The sequence below is a fragment of the Juglans microcarpa x Juglans regia genome, chromosome 4D, assembly GCF_004785595.1.
Source record: "Juglans microcarpa x Juglans regia isolate MS1-56 chromosome 4D, Jm3101_v1.0, whole genome shotgun sequence".
In the NCBI taxonomy this organism is placed as follows: Eukaryota; Viridiplantae; Streptophyta; class Magnoliopsida; order Fagales; family Juglandaceae; genus Juglans; species Juglans microcarpa x Juglans regia.
The window spans coordinates 7,273,021-7,293,886 of record NC_054600.1 but is presented as its reverse complement, the minus strand read 5'-3'; the positions used below and the strand labels follow the sequence as shown (position 1 = coordinate 7,293,886).

Here is a 20,866-nt window from a genome sequence, read left to right as displayed (position 1 = left end):
GTATTCTCGCAAAAAGAAAAAAAAAATACAATTAAACTATTGAAAAAAACCAACTTATTAAAATTAAAAGAAGATAACATGACATCACCACCTGTAGGAAGCTTGGATATTGGTTGGCAACGGGATATGGCAAAAAACCCAATGACCACGCAAGCATTAGTCCATAGTAACCGTGCATTGTGATGTTTGGAGAAGTTGACGGCATGTCCTAAAATGTTATTGGATAAATTATTGATGTATTTTGAAAATAAATATAAACTAATCTCGAATATAATGTTATCGATATATTAAATAAAATAACATACCGCGGATGAGAGATTTAAGCTAGATGATCTTAGGGTAGATGGATGTTCTTTTTCTTTTTTCATGCTGAGAGGGAGACAAATGCAACTTGTCAATAGCAATATTGTATAACTACATGCAATTATGTCCATGCGGACCATGCGGCAATATTGACCATATATATGATAATCAACACTACATGCAATTAACTAGGTAATTTCAGGTTGCAATTAACTTTCTGTAGTGATGGTACATAACAGAAAATTCAAATAACAACCTTAAGATCCTCACTGCCTTGTGGCTCCAAAACTAGGATTGTGACAATTTCAAACAACCACATCCCACATAGCAACAAGAAAATGTGTAGAAACTAATGGGAACAAGAAAATGACTAGATGTGGTCTGAAAAACCGATTGTAAGTAAACTTTTTGTAGATAAAAATAGTGTTTTACAATACTGATATTTGCCAAAAAGACGTCGCATTTCGCCTTTTCAATTGTCGTGGTTGTGCAAGCAGAATAAGGATAAGAACAACTTTCAAAGAAGAGAATGTGTGAAGAACAACAGAAAATCAAGTCCAAAAGAAGAGAAAGAAATACTAGAAGAACCGTGGCAGTGGAAGAAGCAGAGCCGCTACTACTCAGATATGGAAATCAAGTTCAACCCACATCTACGACGGTTCAGATATCGAACGACGACTGCAACAACTAGTTCAGTCCACTGTAGCGACCACAAACTGGTCTTGGTTCAGAGAGTGAGAGTCTATGGTTCGTTCAACTCGAGCAATCGTTTTCTTCTTTTTGGTTTCCCTCCATTTTTTCCACATATTTTAATTATTTTCTACTTCTCTCTCACTCTTTTTAAATAAAATATCAACTAACACTTCAAACAGTTCCGCACAGGCGATTGTATATAGAAGAATTGTACTGTAAACGCATGCGCTAGACGAGTGTTAGGTGCCGTTTGGATAACGAATTGAGATGAGTTGGGATGAAAATTGAATAAGATATTGTTAGAATATTATTTTTTAATATTATTATTATTTTAAGAATTGAAATTGTATATTATATTTTGTATCAAAATTTGAAAAAATTGTAATGATAAAATGACATGAGATGAAACACTTCTATTATCTAAATTAGGCTCTGTTTAGATAGTGAGATAAGATGAGATGAGATGAGATGATTTTATATGAAAGTTGAAATATTTTTATATTTTAATATTATTATTGTTTTAATATTTAAAAATTTTGAATTATTTGTTATATTTTATATAAAAAATTAAAAAAATTATAATTATAAAATGAGATGAAATAAATCTATTTATGTATCCAACTCTTACTCTCTTATATGGGAATCTAAATTCTCCAAGACACCTCGTCCGGTTGGAGGGGTTCTCAAAATACAAATGAATAAATAAATAATAAATAAATAAATAAATAAATAAAAGATAAATAAACCGTCGCCGCCGGTACTCTTTGTCCATTTCGTCAAACTCCACCACCATCTCTCGCTCTCTCGCTCTTAATTTCTCCGTCATTGTAGAGTTGAGCCATGACCAGCTCCTCCGCCGCCTCTCGCAAGGTTTGCCCTAATCTTCTCACTTCCCAAATACACTTCATAAATATATGTGTTTAGAGAGTACGGCAAATAATAGTAATTTTGTACGTCTATATGGGTGGGTGGGTGGTGTGTTTTTCTGATTGTGTTTATTTCTTTTTTATTTTTGATAATCTGATTGAATATTATGTTTTTTATCTGGACGCGTTTAGGCTTTGAGTAAGATTGCTTGCAATCGCCTCCAGAAGGAGCTTGTCGAGTGGCAGGTCAATCCTCCCGCCGGTTTCAAACACAAAGTCACCGACAACCTCCAAAGGTTTTTTTTCGTTTTGATCTGCTGTTAAGCTTTTATGCATTGATCAATACAATTCGACCTCTGTTTGACTGATGTGAAAACCAAGGAAAAAATATTATTACGGAAAGTAAAGTTTAGGGTTCATAATCTGAATTTTATGTCTTTCCATCTAGTTCTAAATTATTCTCACGGAGATTCCTTTTTCCTTTTTCTTCCAGTCTCTCTTTCTCTCTCTCTCTTTTTTTTTTTTTTTTTTTTTTTTAATTTCTATATTAGCATGCTTTAGTTAGTTTGTTAAAATTTAGTTGTTATTGGGACTTTTGGATCCAAAAGGTGGGTTATTGAAGTCAATGGAGCTCCAGGAACTCTGTATGCAAATGAAATTTATCAACTTCAGGTCGACTTTCCTGAGAATTACCCAATGGAAGCCCCGCAGGTTTGCTGAAAGTCCTTTTAATTCTACCGATTTTTTATTTTTGTGATGATGTTTTGTCGTTTTATTTTGATTCTTGTGGCGGGTTTAACAGGTTATATTCCTGCATCCTGCTCCACTGCATCCTCATATATATAGCAACGGCCATATTTGTTTAGGTAATTTTATTGCTCTCGTATTACTGTCTTCCCCCCTCCCTCTCGTTAGCATATCATCCTTGCACAATATCTTATTGTCTTATAACAAATGTCTTCATTATGTGTAGTTTACTTTCCCAAATTGAGTTGTTATGGCTCACTCTTTCTTGGAGGTCTTTGTATGTGGTATATGATTTATAATAGTCACAGCTTGAGTTCTTTTGTGTCTTTTCTTCTGCATTCGTTCTATTCACTCTTTAGCTGGCTGTGATGGTTGTTTTCAATTCCATCTGTAATATTGATAATGAATTAAGATATCTCTTTTACTCTAGAAGATTCTTTCACATCTTTTTCGATACGAGGTTAATTGTTATTGGTCTATAAGATATCTCTTTTACTCTAGAAGATTTTTTTCACATCTTTTCCAATACAAGGTCAATGTTATTGGTCTTTAGATACTAAAATCTATGTTATTTTCTTTATTAATCAAGACAGTAATACCACAATTAATTTCTTAGAAAATGTTGGAAGTGATACTGAATTAATATATGGCGTTCTTTTATGATGTGAAACCTCATCAAGCGGGGGCATTTAAGACCCATTCTTGGGTAGTAAACCCCAGATATATGGAGCCTTAAGTCTGTCTGGAACATGAGATAAGAAAAACTTCCTTTGAGACAAGTCTAGCACAAATGTCGTATCCATGGTCCTGGAACATACAGGAGGAAAGAAAGAACTTTCGAGACATTGGCTTCCTTCTTTGAGCAGTTTAATTGCTTTCTTTCCTTGAAATTAATAATTCGAAGTCCCATACATAACGTAGGTGAACTGTATGAAATTCTACCTTCTTATTCATGACTTGTATCAAACGGGCAGAGGTGTATTTGTACTTCTGAACTTCAACACTCACTGTTTAACCAACTCTCTCTCTCTCTCTCTCTCTCTCTCTCTCTCTCTCTCTCTCACACACACACACACACACTCAGTTTAAGACTTAGGTGGATAATTGGACTTATATGTAGAGACCTCTGTATGCAGCCAAAAAGTTGGGAATGAATGGCAAGAAAATGAAGCTTAAAACTATTGCAATTGCTTTGCATTGTGTACTTATATGTGAAGGTGTGCGGAAATCAGGGTACAGCTAATTGGGTTTAGGTGTCTGCAATGTCATTATGTCTTAGCATGAAGTAACAATAAGTGAACTGTGTGAAGTTCTACCTTCTTATTCATGACTTATATCAAACGGTAGAGGTGAATTTGTACTTATGAACATCAACTCTCACTGTTTTGCAATCTATTTCTCTCTCTCTCTCTCTCAGTCACACACACACGGTTTAAAACTTGGGTGTATAATTGGAATTATATGGATATGCCTCTATATGCCAGCCAAAAGGTGGGGAATAAATGGGAAAGAATAAAGCTTGAAATGATTGCAATTGCTTTGAATTTTATACTTATATATGAAGGCATGCATAAATCAGGGTAGGGCTAAGTGGCTTTATAATGTTAAGGTGTCTGCAATGTCATTATGTCTTAGCATGAAGGAACAGTAAGTGATCAGGGTATATTATGTCAGCTGTAGTGCCACTTTTCAGTCAGGAGATAGGTATATTATGGCAGATTTAGTGTAACAATAAGCCATTGAGGCATGTTATGTCAGCTGTAGGTATATTTCTTCCTGTTATGGCATTCATAGTACTAACGTAAGCACAGATTATTTCAGTTTTCCAGAATCATTGTTGGAGTTAAGTACAGATCAGAATTGCTAGGTTTGCATTTGTGTTTAATTATTTCTTAGCTTTATGCCCCCTTTTGATCTTTAATATCTACTGTATGCTGGGAACCTTGAAGTTGCTGTTGTAGGTGGATATCAAAGTCCTAATATCTTTTTGGCTATTGATGTTTGTTGTTTACTACATTTTTCTTTTATTTGGCAATAGTGATGACTAATACTCCCAAAGAAACGTTTTTTTATAGTATCTAAATTATTCCACTTGCTTGTTAAAAGGAATATGAGAGAGCGAGTGTGTGTGTGTTCAAACCTGGTTTTCCAACTTTCTGATCCTGTACCAGTCTGAACGAGACTGAATAATTATAATAATAATGAATCAAATTATATTAAAAAATGTTTCCTGCAGAAGGTTTTGTGAATTGGGTTATATGGCTTTTTAGTACTTTGGTGTCATTCTCCTTGTCTTATTAACTTTATCCAAGTTTGATTGCCTTAAATAAAATGTACAGTACCTTTGCAGCAAGACTAACATTTAATGTACTACTTGAATGTGGAAATTTTGTAGATATTTTGTATGACTCATGGTCCCCAGCCATGACTGTTAGTTCTATCTGTATCAGCATTCTCTCCATGCTATCAAGCTCGACTGTGAAGGTTTGACCCTCATTATTTGCTTCTAACTTTTAGGATCTTCTGAATCCTTCCATTTTCAAGTCACTGGGTTGTACTTTTAGTATGCCGCGATTGTTACTGATTTTTGAGAGTATTCATGTGATTCTGCTAAATTTTTCAAATCAGAGAATGAGCACAGCCATTGCCTTGGTAAATGATAGACATGCCCTCTACTCTTTGTATATTGATCTTTTGTTGTCATGACCTTGCTTGCAGCAACGCCCTGAAGATAATGACCGCTATGTAAAGAATTGTAAAAATGGCCGATCTCCCAAGGAGACCAGATGGTGGTTCCATGATGACAAGGTGTAACATGACAGCATCTTCTTCCTTCATTGGTTGCTTAAAAACCAAGTAGATGGCTAGCCTTCTCAAAAGAAAGATGAAGACAAAGAAAAGAAGCATTCTGAACCAGGATTTTGTCAAATGTTCAATAACTCATGTAAATTGGCAATGCCTGGTGTTTGTAAAGGAAGATTGACAATCTGTGTTTCTAGCAAGGGGACAAACAAACTCATGTTTTTGTTGTTAAAGGTGAGCACTCTCTATGAGATCATCTATTCGAGAACTTAAATCATTCATAAGCTTTGGAATGATTATTAATCCTAATCACTATTTCCCCCGCGTTATATGCGTGTGCGCGTTTGTGTGCATGGTTTCTATTTGGTAGCAGATAATCGTCATTCAAACAGTTTTCCTCCCACATACAGATAAAGGTTGCATTCGATGTAATTTGCTTCTTATGGGCGTTTTCTTTTGTGCAGAACTTTTCAAGAAATTACGTGAACTTTTTGTTTTTTAATCTTTCATTTTTGTGAGAATGGAAGGATTCTGCATATTATTTGTTGTTTTCTTGGAAATCGCCAATAAAGCTTCTTCGCAAGTTCTTTTATTCCATAAAAATTTCTACTAGGGGCTTAGGCTGAGAGTTTATGTACAAGTCTGGGGTTAGCCCCTTCAAAAAAGGTGGGACTCTCACTCACCAAAAGAAATGGAAAAACAGAATTGTGTTTTATCAACCTGTTAAGTAACCGTATCTTAACGGGTTAACCTGTTTTAATTCAAACCCGTAAAGATTAAACCAAATCCGTTATTATCGTGTCGTATATATGTAGAATTAATAGACTGTGTCATATATTGTCACCCATACATTGGATGGATGCCCTGCTTGTTCGGTTCTAATTTTCTCCTTTGTATTTTTGCACGGGAAAGTACTAAACATGAGAGCTCTGCGTGAAAGAAGAGAGAATCATAAAAGCATTTTCGTAATCTCAGACGAAACATTTGGAGTTGTATTAAAACTATTATTTATTTTTCTATATCATCTAAAAGAGTGCAGTACGATGTGAGATTTTTTTTAGGAACCTTAATTTCTATTCTCTATAGATAAATAGAGTTTGTACGTTTTTTTTTTTTTTGCATATTAATGGACGAAAATATCCTCCAATGTGCGTTCTAGCTTTAGCTTATTTGATTACCATTTTGGTAATTAAGCGTTCTTCTTAGATGGTTAAGGATTGACGGTACTGAGAAATCATGCCTAAACCCTGTGAGGAAAGCCCATCTTTCTTCCATCTGAGAGCGGGTAAGAACCAACAGATCGCAAATCTTAACGCATGTCTTTGGTCATCTGTTACATCGCCTGCACGGGTGGCCTTGGCATGACCATCTATTGTTCCTAATTGCTCTCAAAGCGCCGTGTATGTAGTCATCTCACATTCAGTCGAGTGGTCGCGTAGTCTCGCTTGGTCCAGTGCTTTAGTGGTAGTATTACGATCACTTTTTGCTTCAAATCAAATTGAAAGATTTTGTTCCATCTTTGCCCTTGCCATCCACCGTTTGTTTCGATGGATCTTTGATTTTAGAGAACCGCTTCTAAGCAGTCAGTCTACTTTTTCCCAAATAACAGTCCTCCACTCACATATTGCCCCCTCAAAAATTACACCAAATTTAATCTACACTCGTTCACATGGGATAGACAAAGGCAACAATAGGAAAGTTGAAGAAAGGAAACCCGTTGCACGAATACCATCTCACCCACACAGATTTCTCAGCCCTGATGTTTATAATTTTTTGGATGATTTTGTTACCTTTAAATGCATCGTTTGGATGCTGAGAAAATGTCGTTTCTATTTGGATGCTAAGAAAATTTATTTTTGTTTGGATGGTAAGAAAATATATTGTTGTTTGGATGGTGAGAAAATGTGGGATCCTACTTTTTCTTCTTTATGGTTCTCATAATTTGCCCTTGTCCCTTGCTCACGCCTCGTAGATCTCAAATAAAGAAAGGATAGCCCACAAAGCGAGAACATGTGAAATAAAAATCTATAGAGCACTGGAAATGATGAATCTCTGCAAATATAAATGATATTGAACCATTTTTTTCTTGGTGTTACCGTCTTTACTGGGTATTTGTAGTTTATTGTATTATTTTAATATTTGGATTTTGTGTTGTTTGGATCAAGCATTACTTTGTACTGATTCAAAGATGAAGTGATTGGAAGAATGTTAGTGTAAGTTGGGACTCTGAGCAAGGTACTTGATGAATGATTTGAAGCAAAATTTAGTACCAAAAGAAAGTTAAAGAAAAAATAGTAGTGTGGAAGACGAAGGGAAAAAGGGGAAGATGAAGGGGAAGAATTGTTCGGGAAAATGGGAAGATGAAGGGGATGGCTACGGATATAGGCTTTTTTTTAAAAAAAAAAAAAGAAAAAGAAAAATTGAATGGGTTGTAAACTTGTAATACAAGAACACGAACAATAAAAAACAGATCATTGAAGTAGTTCACGACCAAAAAACCAGATACCATAGTTCTTAATCTTGGTACGGTTATTTTCAAAAATCTCATGGATAGCAAGCATTTGCCCATTGCTCTTCTTGACCTTCTTCAACTTCCTCAGAAAAATACCAGAACTTCCACTTGGTGCGACCCTCGTTCGTGACCTAGAGCTTCATGCGATAAATCTTTGGGTGCTCATCAGCTTCAGTTGGCAGAGCCCTACCAACGACTTGGTACTGGTGAAACTTGAAAGTAACCATTTCCGATAAGAAGCTAAGATCCCCGAAGCCTCTGCCTCTCGATCTCTCTCTCTCTTTCTCTCTCGATGTGTGGAAGAAGGCGGATACAGGTTGATCAGGTTCCTTGCAGTGCATCACAAGATTGTTGTGGTAGACAACCTACGTGTTAGTACATTATTGGTGTGTTGTTATTTGCAAAATATAAGCCCGACCGGTCTGCAGGATTTCTCTTGATTTTATGGGCATTTAACCACTCGCATTGTTTACTTTTGCTTTCGTCACATGTAAGCCAAATAGGCATCTTCTCTCAATCACATCCAATCTCAAAGAGAAAGGCCTTTTTCCTTCTTCCCTCCATCTGAAGATGGGTAAGGATTGACAGTTTTGAGAAATCACACCTACCCAGTAAGAAAATCCATTATTTCTTCCATCTGAGCGCAGGCAAGAACTAGTGGATCGGCCAATAAATCTCCACGCGTATCTTTGGTCATTTGTTACGGTGGTTGCATAGGATTGCACTTCTCGCTAGTGATAAATTTCAAGTCATTTTCAAAGCCACTACTGTTGGGGATAAGGATAGATAATGGTTCCCCACTTACAAAACCGTCGTAAACTATTGCCTAAGAAGATGGGATCGTTCAACTTCGACCATACTGTTGGCATTCACTATCTGATCAGCACAACAAGCACTATAATTAACCAGCATACGAACACTATGATCGTCCTACCATGCTCTAAAGCTTGCCTATTGCTGCCTTCTGACAGTCATGAAAAAAAAATCAAAAAGAAAGTATGCTCTTGCTAGGGATTACCGAGCAATGCTTTTATCTCCACAAGACCTTGCTTGGGATCACTAAGCGGGAAGAAAGTATGCTCTTCCTCTAGATTATAGAGCAAGTTTGTCTTCACAAGACCCTGTTTGGGATCATCGAGACAAAAGAAAGTATGCTCTTGCTCGGGATTTTTGAGAAAGACCTATTTTCTCAAGACCCTACTCGGGATCACAGAGCAGGAAGAAAGTATACTCTTGCTCGGGATTACTGAGCAAGGCCAATGCTTTGCTCAGGATTCCTGAATAAGGCATATCTTCACAAAACCTTGCTTGGGATGTCGAGTTAGAAGAAAGTATACTCTTGCTTGGGATTATTGAGTAAGACCGATCTTCACAAGAGGCTACTTGGGATAAAGGAGCAGAGGAAAAAAATAAGTCCTTGCTCGGGATCACCGAGCAAGGCCTATCTCACAAGACCTTGCTTGAGAACATCGAGCAGGAAGAATGTATGCTCTTGCTCGAGATTATAGAGCAATGTTGATCTTCATAGGAAGTCGATTTGGATAATCAAGCAAAGGAAGAAAATAAGCCCTTGCTTGAGGATCATCGAGCAACACCAATGTTTTTCTTAGGATTCTTGAGTAAGGCCTATCTCCACGAGACCCTGCTTGGGATCATCAAGTAGAAAGAAAGTATACTTGTGCTCGTGATTTCCAAACAAGGCCTATCTCCACAAGACCCTACTCGGGATCACTGAGTAGGAAGAAAGTATGCTCTTACTCGAGATTTTTGAGCAAGACCTATCTCCACAAGACTCTACTTGGAATCACTAAGCGGGAGTAAAGTATGCTTTTGTTTGGGATTATTGAGCAAGACAATCACAAGAAATTACTCTGGATAATTGAGTATGGGAAGAAAATAATACCTTGCTTTTGCAAGGCCTATATCCATAAGAGTCATAAGACCCTACTCGGGATCACCAAGTAGGAATAAAGTATCACTGAGCAAGGCCAATGCTCTTGTTTAGAATTACTGAGTAAGGCCTACCTTCACAAGACCCCACTCGGGTTCATTGAGTAAGAAGAAAGTATACTCTTGTTCGGGTATATTGAGTAGAAAAAATTTACTTATTATCCTTACATTACGCACTATACACCACACATAATTTTTTAACTTTGTCTTTTACTAAATATGTAATGTATGGATGATAAGAAAAATAAGAAAAATTATACTCATCATTCTCTCATAATCCTATGATGTAACTTTAAATGATAAGTTCACAAGTAAAATATAAAAAATAGTTTCTAATCATCTAATGTCAAATCATGGGATGATGATAAAATGATGAAAAAAGAGATGATGAGTAGCATTACTCAAAAAATAACTCAATTAGTTTAGGAAGAATAAAAAAATAAAAAATAAAAAATAAAAATAAATGTAGTGTGTGGTGTAGAGATGATAAGTAGAAAAACTCTATTGATTAAGGCCAATCTTCAAACGAAACTGCTTTGGATAATCGAAAGGAAGAAAAGAAGCCCATGCTCGAGATCATCAAGCAAGGCCAATCGAGCTCACGAGCACCGAAAAATGAAGCTCTTGCATAATTACATTTGTCCAAAACCAAAATCGCGTCTATGTTCTATACGTAAAACTCTTTTTTATATTGTTGTCCTATACTCTACACATAAAAAAGCGAGGGTGCTAGCGGGCCGGCTAGCGTTTACTGTTGGGTGTATTGCTAGTTATAATTTTTTTTTTGTCTTTTGATTGTCTTTCAATTATTTTTTTAACATTCTTAATCATTAAGAAAAAATAAATAAAAAATATATAATTTCATTAACAATTAATTTCTTAATCGTTAAATAAAAAAATAAAATATATAAACAATAAGATTGAGCGGTTTGAGGTACTATTTTCCTAAAAACAATTGACTGAGGTTTTGCCCATACCTATGCATACTGCAAAACTCAAAACTCAAAACCCAAAACTCAAAAGGCATGCAGAGACAAGCATGCCCAAAAAAAATAAAAGAGTTGTGCTACGGATCAGCCACTGTTCATGGCTGATCCGTAGCACACATTGTGTCCATTATATATATATATATATATATATATATTTAAGATCAAAATCCCGTTCCCCCCCTATATATATATATATATATAATTAAGATCAAAATCCCGTTCCCCCCCCCCCTCCATTCCCTCTCCCCCACTCGATTCCCTCTCTCGGCTCACTGCCTCAGCTAGCCTTGTAGTGCCACCGCCCATTGCCATCGGCTCCCCCTCGTGCTGGCAACCCCCAGCCACCTTCAAAAGCCCCCACGCGAAACTCGAAATGTGTTCTCCTACATGGTTTGTCGCTACTACCACTGCCGTCGTCAGCCTCGAGCCCTACCGAGCCCCTTGACCTCCCCTAGCCCCGTCAAGCACGACAACCCTCTCTCTCTCTCTCTCTTTCCCGAAATGGGTTTCAGCCGTACGGGTTTTGTCCCTTATCGAGCCGTACGCCGCCACCCACGGCTCCAGTCGCCACCTCAAGCCTTCCTCAGTCATCACTAGCTCTACCGCACCTCCCTCAGCCCTCCATGCTCAGTCATGCCTCTCATTTGGCTTATGGGGGATACGGGTGGGGGAGATGATGGCAACGCCAGGTGGGATGCTGACACAGGCGGGTGGTGGGGTGGGGGGAGAGGATGGGCAAGGGGCGGGGACAGGGACGGGGGGGGCTCAGGCAACACAGGGTAGAAAGAGGAAGAAAAATGAAATGTGTGAAATTAGAGGAAAGTGGGTTTTATTGTAGAGTGTTTTTTATCATTTTACTTAGGACACATAGGATGTGATCTAGATGATCTAAAAGAGTGGCTACTCCCAATATTATGTAAAAAAGAAAGAGCTTTCTTCTAGTTTTTTAGCCCCCTTAAAATGGTCATTGGACAAGTGCAGAGTGAGCTAGACTCCCATAACATGTACAAGAGTGGTATGATTGAACTAAGCTACTTTATTAGAGGCCGGGTAGAGTTCTGTCATCACTTAATGCAATTTTCACTTTTCATAATTATGTGTAGAGTAATGATATATTCATAATATTTTGTATAATATATTGTATAATATATTGTTAAATAAGAGATATTTTTATAAAATATTTTATAAAATATTTTATAAAAATAATATAATTTTATAAAAATACCTTTTATTTAATATATTATTATATAATATATTATATAAAATATTATGAGTAAATCATTTTTATTACGTGTAACCCCCCTGATGAGATAGATGAGGATATGAAAGTCTTGTTATTCGCTAGCAGCAAGTAAGAAGCTTGCTACAAGATATAATATGCATGGAAAAGCTGTTTGAAGACGATTATATCATCTGATCGGGGAAAAGATGTTGGGCGACAGAAAAAGGTGTTTCACTTTCTTTTCCATTTTAAATAGATGGATTAGATAGAACGTCAGATCGTGGTTGTTAAGGTCTCACCTATATTGACATAAAAATTGTGAAGTCATCTATTATTAATTTGGAAAAAAAAAAAAAAAAAAGTAGACAACTTACTCATGTCCGGTAATTTAATAAAAAAATTATATTTTTTATTTTTTTTATTGTAGCTAATATAAAAAATTTTCAAGTCAATAATACATTACATATGTCAATAAACTAATTTAAAATAGACATACTTTTAATTTAATACGCCCAAGGCAATATAGACTATAGTATAACAGTTAAAGACTAAGCACAGGCCTAGATAAAATTAAAATGTATCCTATGCAAATTTTATAGTTGAATATGTGTGATTTTTTTTTTCAGTTTATATTTGCCACAATAATTTATTGCTTGGGCTCAACCTCAGCTGTTTGGATATAGAGATAGTTTTATCTTATTATTATAAATTTTTCAAATTTTTACATAAAATATAATAAATAATTTAATTTTTTTAAATCTTAAAATAATAATAATAATATTAAAAAATAATATTCTAATAATATTTTATTTAACTTATTTAAAATTATCTCATTTTATCTCACTATCCAAACAAGCCTAAATAAGTGGAGTTTGATTGTGCCTAATTGGTTTCTGAATTCATAGGAGTTTCCCACGGTGAAGATTGATTGCGTTGGCAATTAGTTCTATTTGATGGAAGGAAAATTATACAAACTACTTCCTCGTCCTATTCCTATTCTACTATAAATGTGTTTTACATGTTCTAAGAAGAGATAGGACACCTAAAATATTTATTAGTTACATATGTTGGGGCTTTGTCCTCTTTCATGAAAAAGAAAAAAAAAAGAAGTTAGCTACACATGTGCATCATGAGAAAAATTACTTGTAAGGGGATTTTCGCCACAAGGCCCAAGAGGCTCTATCAAGCCCGACTCGGAGTAGAAAGCCATTAACTTGGCCCACTAGGAGGCTCCTCTGTATATGACTTGTAGGAGTGATGGTGATGCAGGAAATGAGACTCGTCGATCAGAAGACCTCTCGAGTAGTGTCCAGTCCTCGAGAGCCTGCCCGCACAACAGTTGTGATATATGGGGGACCGTTGATCTACTAACAGAGAAGATATGAACAGACCAGAGGGAAGGCAAATTGAGAAGAACAACACCGCATTTATGGTTCCGCCACTCAGACAACACACCATATTAATGACGCCGTCATGGAGCCACACCGCATTTAAAGACCCTGATAAAAGGAACAGTAGGAGGAACACAGACTTCAAGATAGCATGCACGATCTACTCTTCGGACTTGTAGTATTTATAGCAGATCTCAGGTATGAGAATATTTTCTCTGATTTCTAGACTCTTTTACTAATTCGCTACATTTAAAAAATATTTATTAATTTTGGCAATGGAGGTTACTCGGCCCCAAGGCTGGCCTCTCAAAACAATAGTTTTTTCTACATTGTGCAGGGCCTGTTTTTGAAAATTTGAGTTGTCGAAGTTTGGCCCAAAGATGTGCAAAACACGACGTTAATATTACTAGTCTTCAATTGTCTTCTAGAAAAATACTTCAATTAAGAACTATCAAGCCGATGACACAAATACATATAAAAAATCTCCATTTTAGAACCATTAAGTCGATGGCTAAATACACATAAGAAACCTTCATTTTTGACCCACGGTGATGCCATTAATGTCATGGGTCTTTAGTGTGAAAGTGAAGATATTTCTAGTTATTTCCATTGCGGGTCATGCTATTGTCAGATTAGGTCATGTCGACGCAGTTGTCCATGTCTGTTGTGGCTCGTGCTATGGTTGACGAACAAACATGGCTATGCAATTTCTCTAGAGAAGAAGTCAGTAGCAAAATGATAAGAGAAATAGCAAAAGAATGAAAAAGAAGAAGAGGGTAGATGGAGAGTGAGGACTGCGAGAGAAGATAAAGATGAAGTTTATTCTAGAGATTTCTAGTTATCATCAACTGGTTTGATTTGGATAAGGGATGTTTTTGTTTAATTTGATTTGATGCAAGTATTTTAGTCACTTCAAATATGTGGTAGTACTGGCATTTTAGCCTAACCTAGATCTCTTGCAGGGACACCTTTGTTGGATCAACATCTACAGCAAGAGCATTTGAGTCCAACATGACATATTTAGAGGGACATTTTGACCCAAGTCATCGCATAAATTTCTAACGGATAGGATCTAAAATCATACATACGGTAGAAATCAATCTATTTATCTTGCTACTAAAATCAATGAAAGGGCCGGGCTTGTGCGTGGGCATGTATTATTGGAGACCTCTGTTCTGCCTACTTTCACGTGTCCATGTTCAGTAATCTTTTACTCAGAAATTGTTTTTGGTGAAAATTTCCTTGCCCAGATGCCTTTAAACAAAGATGCATTACTCAAAGGCATCAAGATTTGACGAGCAGAAGCAATACTTAGAGGAATAATAACTTTTCTTTCACCAAAATCTTATTTGTATTTGTCTTATTCACGCTGCCAGATCCTTTCTTCTTTTCTTCTTCTTCTTTCCTTATCTTTAATGGTCTTCTTTTAGAGAAAGAAAAGATAAGAATAAAGCAATCCAATTTTAGCAGGGAAAGCGATTTCCTTAATTTCTTGCCCAACTTTAGGGTCTCAAGTGGGATAAAGATAGTTAGCCATATGAAGTTGGCCATGCAGCATTTATCAACCCATCTAACTTTCCGAGTAGCGTCAAATGCTCAATAAATGTTATATGACTCAATTTGGCATCGCCCTCGATTTACATGCATAAAAAGATACTGAAATGGTAAAGATACTTAGAAAATTTGGGTTCCTTATTTCATGATAGCTGCATAACAAGGAATTGGAACAAAAAACAAGCTTGCACAAAGCAAAAGGGTTCAACAGAAAGTTTCCATGCACCCAGCTCTAGTAGTTTGGATATTGAGAATACTTCAAGACATTCTCAGAATATCTCACTACTATTTATTATTTTATTAATACTTTAATTTCACATACTTTTCACTACTATTTAATATTATTTTATTATTTTTTTACTATTATTTATAGAATACCTGAAAATACCTTAACACCCAAACACAATAAAGCTGAGTTTGATTTCTCCTTTGTTTAAGCACAACAATCAAGTTCTTATAAAACAGCTTATAACCATTTAATCTTGAAAAGAGTTTGGCAAAATGTTACTCTTGTTTATAAAAATTGTCTAAGTTGATATAATCTTTGCATTATCGATTGAGGTTTGCATCTCGTCACTGTATTAGGTTTTTTAAGAGTGACAACTTAAATATCTTGAATTTATACATGCAATATATAGCACGGTATAACATTTAATCGACTCAATAAATGGGTATAAATGAATTGAGTTCGAACGAATAGTGATTGGAGAGGACTTCCCGACCGGCTAGCACCATATGGGCTTGGGCCATCGCCTATTCTTGAATATGAGTCCCTCTACCAAAGAGGCTAATCCATATCGAGAGGGCTCAGCCGACTACTAACACCGAATGGATAACTACCCAATGGCGATAGAGGATAAGAACGGTTACAATTCAAACTCATTAAAGGATGAACCCTCATCTCCAAATTTGAATTTGAATAATAGATATGTCTATTATCATTTAAACAACAAAAACGGTTCAAAGAGTTCTATATATGATGAGAACCTAAGTAAGTAAAAGGGATTTGATTCTTTGGTATTGGAGATTTATTTTTAATCATTGACTTAGGCATCAGAGGCGTTTCCTCTAACCCCAAGCAGCCTTATGCTTTGGTTGCAGGTGATCGTGTGGTAATGACAGTAAAACACGTTTATAACAGTGATAATGGCTCATTTATTTAAATTTTATTTGGACCCGAGTTGAGTGAACTTTTTATTGAGTTAGATTTTAAGTTTTACAAATAATTTGTTTATTATTTGAGCGAGTTCGAACTCGTACAAAGTTCGGCCGGTTATAATATTATCTCTAATAGAATATTTAAAATAGTCAAAGAGATTAAAGCAAATTATGTTCTTTAATCCTGAGTCCATATAACCTGAATCTTGAATCCTTATAAGTCTAGCTAATTGTTAATATATGTAGATAAAAACGATGTAAATATATTAAGAAAATGATAGAATTTTTAGATAAAGTTATAAAATATAATATAAAAAATCTATTTTATTTAAATAAAGCAATTTATTCATAATCAATCATAATTTTGTGTTTATGAACTAATGTTTTAAATTTTATTTTGGTGATTATTTGATTTAAAGTACTGAAACGGAATATTTATATATTGATAATTAATAAAAAAACATGTATACGAAATTATGTATCATATATATTTTTGAAATAAATTCTATAACTATTGGAATAAATATTTTTTGTATTTCGTTTTCTTTAAATGAAAATAGGTTAGGTCATTTTAATTTTTGTTGCAGACATTATGTAATGTCGTTAAAAGGTAGACAGAATTTGTTTATATGGTGCCCGTTTAACGACGTCGTCTCGATCGTTCCTTGTCAGAAAACCATCCTTGGCACTTGGCAAGATAAGATAAAAAAATAAATAATATTTAGATAATAAGAAAAGATGAGTTAAAATAAAAATTAAAAATTGAAAAAAATATAATGAGAATATTATTTTTAAAATAAAAAAATTAAATTATTTATTATATTTTATATAAAAATTTAAAATTGTTTTAATAATGAGATAGATTGGATTGGATTGGATGATATTTCACTGTCCGCGGGTCCTAGAAGATAAATAAACCGTCGCTCGTCCTCTGTCCATTTCGTCAAACACCACCACCGTCTCTCGCTCTCTCTCTCTCTCCTCTCTCTCTCTGTCTCTGTGTTTCTCGCTCTCAAATTCTCCGCCATTGTAGAGTTGAGCCATGACCAGCTCCTCAGCCGCCTCTCGCAAGGTTTGCCACTTCACAAATACGCTTCATAAATATATGTATTTAGAGAATGTAAAAACAATTGTAATTTTGTATGTCTATATGGGTGGGTGCGTGTTTTCTGATTTTGTTTATTTCTTTTTTCTTGATAATCTGATTGAATTTTATGTTTTGTATTTCGATGCTTTTAGGCTTTGAGTAAAATTGCTTGCAATCGCCTCCAGAAGGAGCTTGTCGAGTGGCAGGTCAATCCTCCCGCCGGTTTCAAACACAAAGTCACCGACAACCTCCAAAGGTTTTCTTTTTTCATTATAATCTCTTCTTTAGGATTTTATGCTTCGATCAATACAATATGACCTCTGTTTGGCTGCTGTGAAAACCAAGGAAAAAAGATTATTACGGAAGGTAAAGTTTAGGGTTCATAATCTGAATTTGATGTCTTTTCGTTTACATTTATATTCTTCTCACGAAGTTTCCTTTTTCTTCCCGTCCTTTTTTTTTTTTTTTTTTTTTTTAATTCCTATATTTTCAAGCTTTAGTTAGTTTGTTGAAATTGAGTTGTTATTGGGAATTTTGGATCCAAAAGGTGGGTTATTGAAGTTAATGGAGCTCCAGGAACTCTGTATGCAAATGAAACTTATCAACTTCAGGTCGACTTTCCTGAGCATTACCCAATGGAAGCCCCGCAGGTCTACTTAAACTCCTTTTAATTTTATAACTTGTATTTAACCTGGGTAGAATTAAATTACTATTTTTTTTTTTCTATTTGTGATGATGTTTTGTCGTTTTATATTGATTCTTGTGGCGGGTTTACAGGTTATATTTCTGCATCCTGCTCCACTGCATCCTCATATATATAGCAACGGCCATATTTGTTTAGGTAATTTTATTGCTCTCGTGTTACTGTCTTTTTTGCCCCCTTGTTAGCATATCATCTTTGGAAAATATCTTATTGTCTTATAACATATGTCTTCATATAGTGTAGTTTACTTTCCCAACTTGAGTTGTTATGGTTCACTCTTTCTTGGAGGTCTTTCGTATGTGGTATATGATTTATTATAGTCACGGCATGAGTTCTCTTGTGTCTTTTCTTCTGCATTAATTCTATTCAATCTTTTGCTGGCTGTGATGGTTGTTCTGGATTCATCTGTAATATTGATAATGAATTAGATATCACTTTTACTCTAGAAGAAGAAATTTTCACAACTTTTTCAATATGAGGTCAATGTTATTGGTCTTTAGATACTACAATCTATTTTATTTTTTTTATTAAGGAGGACATTAATACCCCAATTAAATGCTTAGAAAATGCTGGAAGCGTTAAAGATTAATATACAGTGTTTTTTAAGATGTGAAACCTCATGAAGGCAAGGCCTTTCAGATCCACCCTTGGGGACTCTGGACTAAACCCCGGATACGTGGAGCCTTAAGCCTGTCTGGAACATGAGATAAGGAAAACTTACTTTGAAACGAGGCTATCACAAACATCGTTTCCATGGTCCTGGAACATACAGGAGTAAAGGAAGATTTTTCGAGATGTTGGCTTCCTTCTTCGAGCAGTTTAATTGCTTTCTTTCCTTTAAATCCATAATTACAATACCCATACATAATGAATGTCAGTTGTATGAAATTTTACCTTCTTATTGACGACTTATACCAGATGTGAAGAGGTGAATTTGTACTTCTGAACTTCAACACTCGCTGTTTAATCATCTCTCTGTGTGTGTGTGTGTGTGTGCGCGTGTGTCACATACACTCACTCAGTTTAAACTTAGGTGGATAATTGGACTTATATGTAGAGACCTCTGTATGCACGGCCAAAAAGTTGGGAATGAACCGAAAAAAATAAAGCTTAAAACTAATGCAATTGCTTTGCATTTTACACACACACACAAACACATATATGGAGGTGTGCTTAAATCAGGATAGGTTTAATTGGCTTTATACTGTTAAGGCGTCTGCAATGTCATTTTGTCTTAGCATGAAGTAACAATAACTGATTGGAGTATATTATGTCAGCTGTAGTGGAACTTTTCAATTAGGAGATAGGTTTATTATGGCAGATATTGTGTAACAATAAGCCATTGAGGTATGTTGTGTCTACCGTAGGTATATTTCTTCCTGTTATTGGCTTTCATAGTACTAACATTAGCTCAGATTATTTCAGTTTTCCAGAATCATTGTTGTAGTTGAGTACAGATCAGAATTGCTAGGTTTGCATTTGTGTTTAATTATTTTTATGCCACTTTTTTAAATATTAATGTCTACTGTATGCTGGGAGCCTTGAAGTTGCTGTTGTTGGTGGATGTCAAAGTAATAATATCTTTTTGGCTATTGATGTTTGTTGTTTACTATATTTTTTTATTTGGCAATAGTGATGACTAATATCTCCTAAAGAAACATGGTATGTAAATTATTCTACCTGCTTGTTGAGAGACATATGAGAGAGTGAGTGTGTGTGAGTTCAAACCTGGTTTTTCCTAGTTTCTGATCTTGTACGAGTCTGAACAAGCAGGAATACTTGATGATGATAAAATTATGTCAAAAAGAAAAAGTATTTCTACAGAACTTCTTCTGATTTGGGTTATATGGCGTTTTAGTGCTTTGATGTCATTCTCCTTGTCTTATGAACTTTATCCCATTTTTATTGCCTTAAAGAAATTGTTGATTACCTTTGCAGCAAGACCGACATTTAATGTACTACTTGAATGTGGCATTTTTGTAGATATTTTGTACGACTCATGGTCCCCAGCCATGACTGTTAGTTCTATCTGTATCAGCATTCTCTCTATGCTGTCAAGCTCAACTGTGAAGGTTTGGACCTCATTATTTGCTTCTAACTTTTAGGATCTTCTGAATCCTTCTATTTTGAAGCCATTGGGTCGTACTTTTAGTGTGCCACCATTGTTACTGACTTTTGAGAGTACATCATTGTCTTGGTAAATGATGGAAACGCCCTTTACTCATTTTGTATATCGATCTTTTGCTGTCATGACCTTGCTTGCAGCAACGCCCTGAAGATAATGACCGCTATGTAAAGAACTGTAAAAATGGCCGATCTCCCAAGGAGACCAGATGGTGGTTCCATGATGATAAAGTGTAACATCGCAACATCTTCTTCCTTCATTGGTTGCTTAAGAAATCGAGTAGATGGCTAGCCTTCTCAAAAGGAACGATGAAGGCAGAGAAAAGAAGCATTCTACACCAGGATTTTGTCAAATGCTCAATAACTCTGTAAATTGGCATGCCTGGTGTTTATAACGGAAGATTGACAATCTGTGTTTCAAGCAGGGGGGACAAACATGCTCATGTCTTTGTTGTTAAAGGTGAGTACTCTGTATGAGATCATCTATTAGAGAACTTCAATCAATTTATAAGCTTTGGAATGATAATCGATCTTAATCACTATTTTCGCCCCCATTGTGTGTGCATGTGTGCGTGTTGGGCAGAACTTTTCAAGATTTTACTGTGAACTTGTTTTATAATCTTTTATTTTTGTGAGAGTGAAAGGATTTTGCATATTATTGTTTTATTGGAAGTCGCCCATAAAGTTTCTTCGTAAGTTGAAAGTTGAAACGGTTTCAAAATTAGAAAATGATATAATAACAACTGCATCACAATTGGTTTACAA

The 20,866-nt window shown here is 35.4% G+C and overlaps 2 protein-coding genes across 2 annotated transcripts; both read left to right on the top strand.

The window, feature by feature from the left end:
* Positions 1-1,728: 1,728 nt before the first annotated feature.
* LOC121261589 (probable ubiquitin-conjugating enzyme E2 16) lies at positions 1,729-5,734 on the top strand. The gene is made up of 6 exons (XM_041164028.1): positions 1,729-1,866; positions 2,055-2,158; positions 2,471-2,573; positions 2,665-2,728; positions 5,005-5,093; positions 5,328-5,734. Exons 1-6 carry the CDS (start codon positions 1,837-1,839, stop codon positions 5,421-5,423), a joined length of 486 nt encoding a protein of 161 aa, XP_041019962.1. The 5' UTR covers positions 1,729-1,836; the 3' UTR covers positions 5,424-5,734.
* LOC121261590 (probable ubiquitin-conjugating enzyme E2 16) lies at positions 1,751-20,643 on the top strand. Its single transcript, XM_041164029.1, has 7 exons — positions 1,751-1,799; positions 17,169-17,259; positions 17,427-17,530; positions 17,822-17,924; positions 18,052-18,115; positions 19,961-20,049; positions 20,243-20,643. Exons 2-7 carry the CDS (start codon positions 17,230-17,232, stop codon positions 20,336-20,338), a joined length of 486 nt encoding a protein of 161 aa, XP_041019963.1. The 5' UTR covers positions 1,751-1,799; positions 17,169-17,229; the 3' UTR covers positions 20,339-20,643.
* Positions 20,644-20,866: the final 223 nt, after the last annotated feature.

Bases quoted from the DNA above. Each gene is read 5' to 3' on its own strand.
- LOC121261589 (XM_041164028.1), top strand. From the start codon at position 1,837: ATGACCAGCTCCTCCGCCGCCTCTCGCAAG. The intron at 2,574-2,664 runs GTTTGCTGAAAG...CGGGTTTAACAG, and splicing joins ACCCAATGGAAGCCCCGCAG to GTTATATTCCTGCATCCTGC. The intron at 2,729-5,004 runs GTAATTTTATTG...GAAATTTTGTAG, and splicing joins CAACGGCCATATTTGTTTAG to ATATTTTGTATGACTCATGG.
- LOC121261590 (XM_041164029.1), top strand. From the start codon at position 17,230: ATGACCAGCTCCTCAGCCGCCTCTCGCAAG. The intron at 17,260-17,426 runs GTTTGCCACTTC...CGATGCTTTTAG, and splicing joins CCTCAGCCGCCTCTCGCAAG to GCTTTGAGTAAAATTGCTTG. The intron at 20,050-20,242 runs GTTTGGACCTCA...CCTTGCTTGCAG, and splicing joins TGTCAAGCTCAACTGTGAAG to CAACGCCCTGAAGATAATGA.